Source organism: Olea europaea, unplaced genomic scaffold, assembly GCF_002742605.1.
Source record: "Olea europaea var. sylvestris unplaced genomic scaffold, O_europaea_v1 scaffold67, whole genome shotgun sequence".
NCBI classification, from domain to species: domain Eukaryota; kingdom Viridiplantae; phylum Streptophyta; class Magnoliopsida; order Lamiales; family Oleaceae; genus Olea; species Olea europaea.
Window position 1 is genome coordinate 763,424 of NW_019265079.1, and position 3,553 is coordinate 766,976.

The following is a 3,553-nucleotide window of genomic DNA, read 5'->3' on the forward strand; positions in this document are numbered from 1 at the left end:
AATTCACATTTCTTGAATTTGGCATAAAACTTCTCTTTTCTTAGAGTTTCCAAGACAATCGTGAGATGTTTCTTGTGTTCCTCATTACTCTTCGAATAGATTAAGATGTCATCAATAAAAACTATGACAAATTGGTCTAAGTATTCATGGAATACTCTGTTCATTAGATCCATAAATACTACCGGGGCATTAGTTAATCCAAAAGGCATCACCAAAAATTCATAATGCCCATAACGCGTCCTAAAAGCCGTCTTAGGGATATCATCTGACTTAATTTTCAATTGATGATATCCTGATCTTAAATTGATCTTTGAAAACACTGTAGCCCCCTTAAGCTGGTCAAACAAATCTTCTATTCTTAGAAGTGGATATTTTTTTTTATAGTGAGGCAATTCAATTCTCGATAGTCAATGCACAACCTCATTGTTCCATCCTTCTTTTTCACGAATAACACAGGTGCACCCCAAGGCGATACACTTGGTCTAATGAAACCCTTATCAAGAAGCTCCTTCAACTGTACCTTCAACTCTTACAGTTCCAATGGTACCATATGATATGGAGCCTTTGAAATAGGTACTGCTCCTGGTACTAAGTCGATGGTAAACTCTACTTGCCTGTCTGGTGGTACACCTAGAAAATCTTTTAGAAAAACATTTTTATAATGCTGAACTATTCGAACATCCTCAGTTGACAACTTATTTCGTTTAATGTTGGTCATCGATACTAGAAATCTTTGACCTAATTCCTTTTTTGGCGTCCTTTCAACCTGAGTTGTTGACACTATAGGAGATAAGGTATTTGCCTCAGTTCCCACAAAGTGAAACTCTTTCTCGCCGGATCTTCGAAAAATCACCATTCTCTCAATACAATGAATAGTTGCATAGTTTTTAGACAACCAATCCATACCAAGGATAACATCAAAGTCTTTCATCGTTAACAGAATTAGATCTACCGCTATACCTCTACCATCAATTCTCATCTTAAGATTTCTAGCTATTTGGTCAGCCACAAGTATCTTTCCAGATGAAAGAGAGATTTCTAAGGAATACAGAAGGAATTCACATTTCACTTTAGACTTTGCAACAAACGAAAAAGAAATGAACGAATGTGTAGCTCCAGAATTTATAAGTACAAATGCAGGCACATTGGAAATAGAGATGATACCTGCAAGGACATTAGGGTCTCGCTCTGCTTCTTGCTTGGATAAAGAGAAAACTCTTGCTTTTCCTTTTTTGTCATCTCCAGCCTTCTGTGTCTGATTTTGGGGGCATTCTTTAGCAAAATGTCCTGATTTCCCACACTTGAAACAAACATTTTTTCCCAATAAGCATTCTCCTTTGTGAGGTCTATCACGCTTAGGACAACATTTATCACCACCAGCTCCCACTATCACCACCAGCTCCCACTATCTCTGTCTTTCCTTTCTTTGGTGCATTATTCCCGTTATTTTGCCTATCAAAGTTCAACTTCCTCTTACCGGAGAAATTTTGAACTTGCTAAGAATTTCCAACGTTTTAAATTCTTTGATAAGAAATAGTCAGCGCTCGCTTCAGGACTTCTCGATAAGTGTTTAACTCGAGAACTAACACTATATCATGAATATAAGGTTGAAGCCCATGCTCGAGCCTTCTAGCCCACTTTTCTTCCATATCCACTAGATGTGGAGCAAACCTTGATAATTCCTCAAATTTACGTTCATATTCCACAAGGGTCATGGTTCCCTGTTGGAGTCTGAGGAACTCCATCTCCTTTTGATCTTTTATAGCTGTCGGGAAAAATTCTTCTTCTAAGAGTTCCTTAAACCTCTCCCAAGTTATAGCCTGTTCTTTAGCAGATGTTAATGACCTGGTAGTCATGTCCCACCAATGGCTAGCCCCCTTCTTTAACATAAAGACTAAACATGTTACCTTTTCAGCATCTTCGCATCTTATAAATTTAAAGATATATTCTAGTTCTCATAACCAGTCTTCAACTGCCAAGGGATCTATACTCCCCTCGAATGATGGAGGGTTCATTTTACGAAATTGCTCTATCATTGCAGTTCAATCCCTCGGGTTAGGTACTATTTGAGGTTGAATAGCTAGTTGGTTGGGCTCCTGATGATCAATTGGTACTTTTTGATTTAGTGTTCGTTGTCCAGTCGAAGGTGGTGCCTGTTATTGTTGTCCCAACTCTTGCATTACGGCCAACAGTTCTCATGCAAAGTTTGCTACATTAATTTCGCCACCACTAGAACTAGCATTAGCATTGCCACCGCCTAAGTTCATATTGGAATTTGGTGCACTACAGTGGTTGCGCTTTGGAGGCATTTCCTTTGAATGAAAAATATTCATCTAGTTAGAATTACTTCAGAACGTAATACTAACTTTAGAAATAATCCAAAGGTCAAGGCAACCTTCCTTCATATATATACATTATTATTTTTCACAAACAAAAGTCATATTGAGGTACGGTGCATACATTCAAAAGTAGATGTACGTATTACATCCTATTCTATTCCAAAAACAAAGATAGCTAGATAAGATGGTGTCTAATCTTCTATTTCTTCTGGATCCTCATCGAGGTCTTCATCTGGGTCTTTCTCTGGGTCTTCCTCTAACATACTTTGCTCTGAACTATCTAGTAATGGTACGGGAAAACTTTCATCTAGAACTCTCGAAAAGCACTTAGCCAACGGTCCCTTATCTAGCCTAGAATTGGTAGCTCGTAAACTAGTATTCATGGATAAGGTTATAGTCTTCCTAAAGTTTCACTGTAAATCGCGGCTAGTTTCATAACTTTCTCGAAGTAAATATGTAAGGTCCTCATATGAAAGGTCATCGTTAGACCATAGCACAATCTCATTTATGACTAAGGCCCAAGGTTCTGGAACAGTTTCATATAACCTCCGTATCTTCACCTTATCCCTTAAGCTATGGTGTATCTCCCATAAAATCTCAATAATACAGTCTAGCAAATCAAGATGTTGTTCGAGGCTATGGAGCAGATGCATACAATAATTATAGTAAAATGCCAATAATATGTCCCGCTTCTTCGCAAAACCACAAGCTTCTGTCCTTGTGGGGGTTTACCGTTCGTGCCATAACTAGGGCAAAATTGATTATGTTATTCTATAATGCTCTAATAAATAATTACATATAAGTGTTAATGAATTTATAATCTCAACCATGACTTGATTCAAAATATTCCTATACCCTGCCATAGTTATAGCAGTTCATTTCATAAGAAAGCTCATAAACTTTAAAAAGAAGTTTTTACCTTGATCGTCGGTTGAAAGTCAGTTGCTAGCTTGCTCGATGATGAAGGAAGTAACCTTTTTTTTTAAATATAGTCTACAAAAAAGCATAACCGCGCTCTGATACCACGCTGTAACGCCCTGAACTTAAGCTTCAAGGTCACGTACTAAACATAATAGCTTCTGCATTTGGTACATGTAAATACTATTAAATAGAAGTATTACATGTTAGAAACTTATTTTCAATTTGGTAAAATATCTCTCATAAAATTTAATGGCTGGTAGAAGTGCATGTCGACATGAAATTATACTTTACAT

General features: G+C 37.2%; 1 protein-coding gene across 1 annotated transcript; it reads right to left on the reverse strand.

Annotated features, from left to right (window-relative positions):
- Window positions 1–529: 529 nt before the first annotated feature.
- LOC111390277 lies at window positions 530–1,856 on the reverse strand. The gene is made up of 5 exons (XM_023015297.1): window positions 1,584–1,856; window positions 1,394–1,496; window positions 1,165–1,287; window positions 953–1,038; window positions 530–859 (listed from the first exon to the last, which is right to left on the reverse strand). The coding sequence occupies exons 1-5, from the start codon at window positions 1,854–1,856 to the stop codon at window positions 530–532; spliced, it is 915 nt and encodes a 304-aa protein (XP_022871065.1).
- Window positions 1,857–3,553: the final 1,697 nt, after the last annotated feature.

Bases quoted from the DNA above. Each gene is read 5' to 3' on its own strand.
- LOC111390277 (XM_023015297.1), bottom strand. From the start codon at position 1,856: ATGACTACCAGGTCATTAACATCTGCTAAAGAACAGGCTATAACTTGG. The intron at 1,288-1,393 runs GTGATAGTGGGA...GTGGGAAATCAG, and splicing joins AGAGATAGTGGGAGCTGGTG to GACATTTTGCTAAAGAATGC. The intron at 1,039-1,164 runs GTATCATCTCTA...TGTATTCCTTAG, and splicing joins AGACCCTAATGTCCTTGCAG to AAATCTCTCTTTCATCTGGA.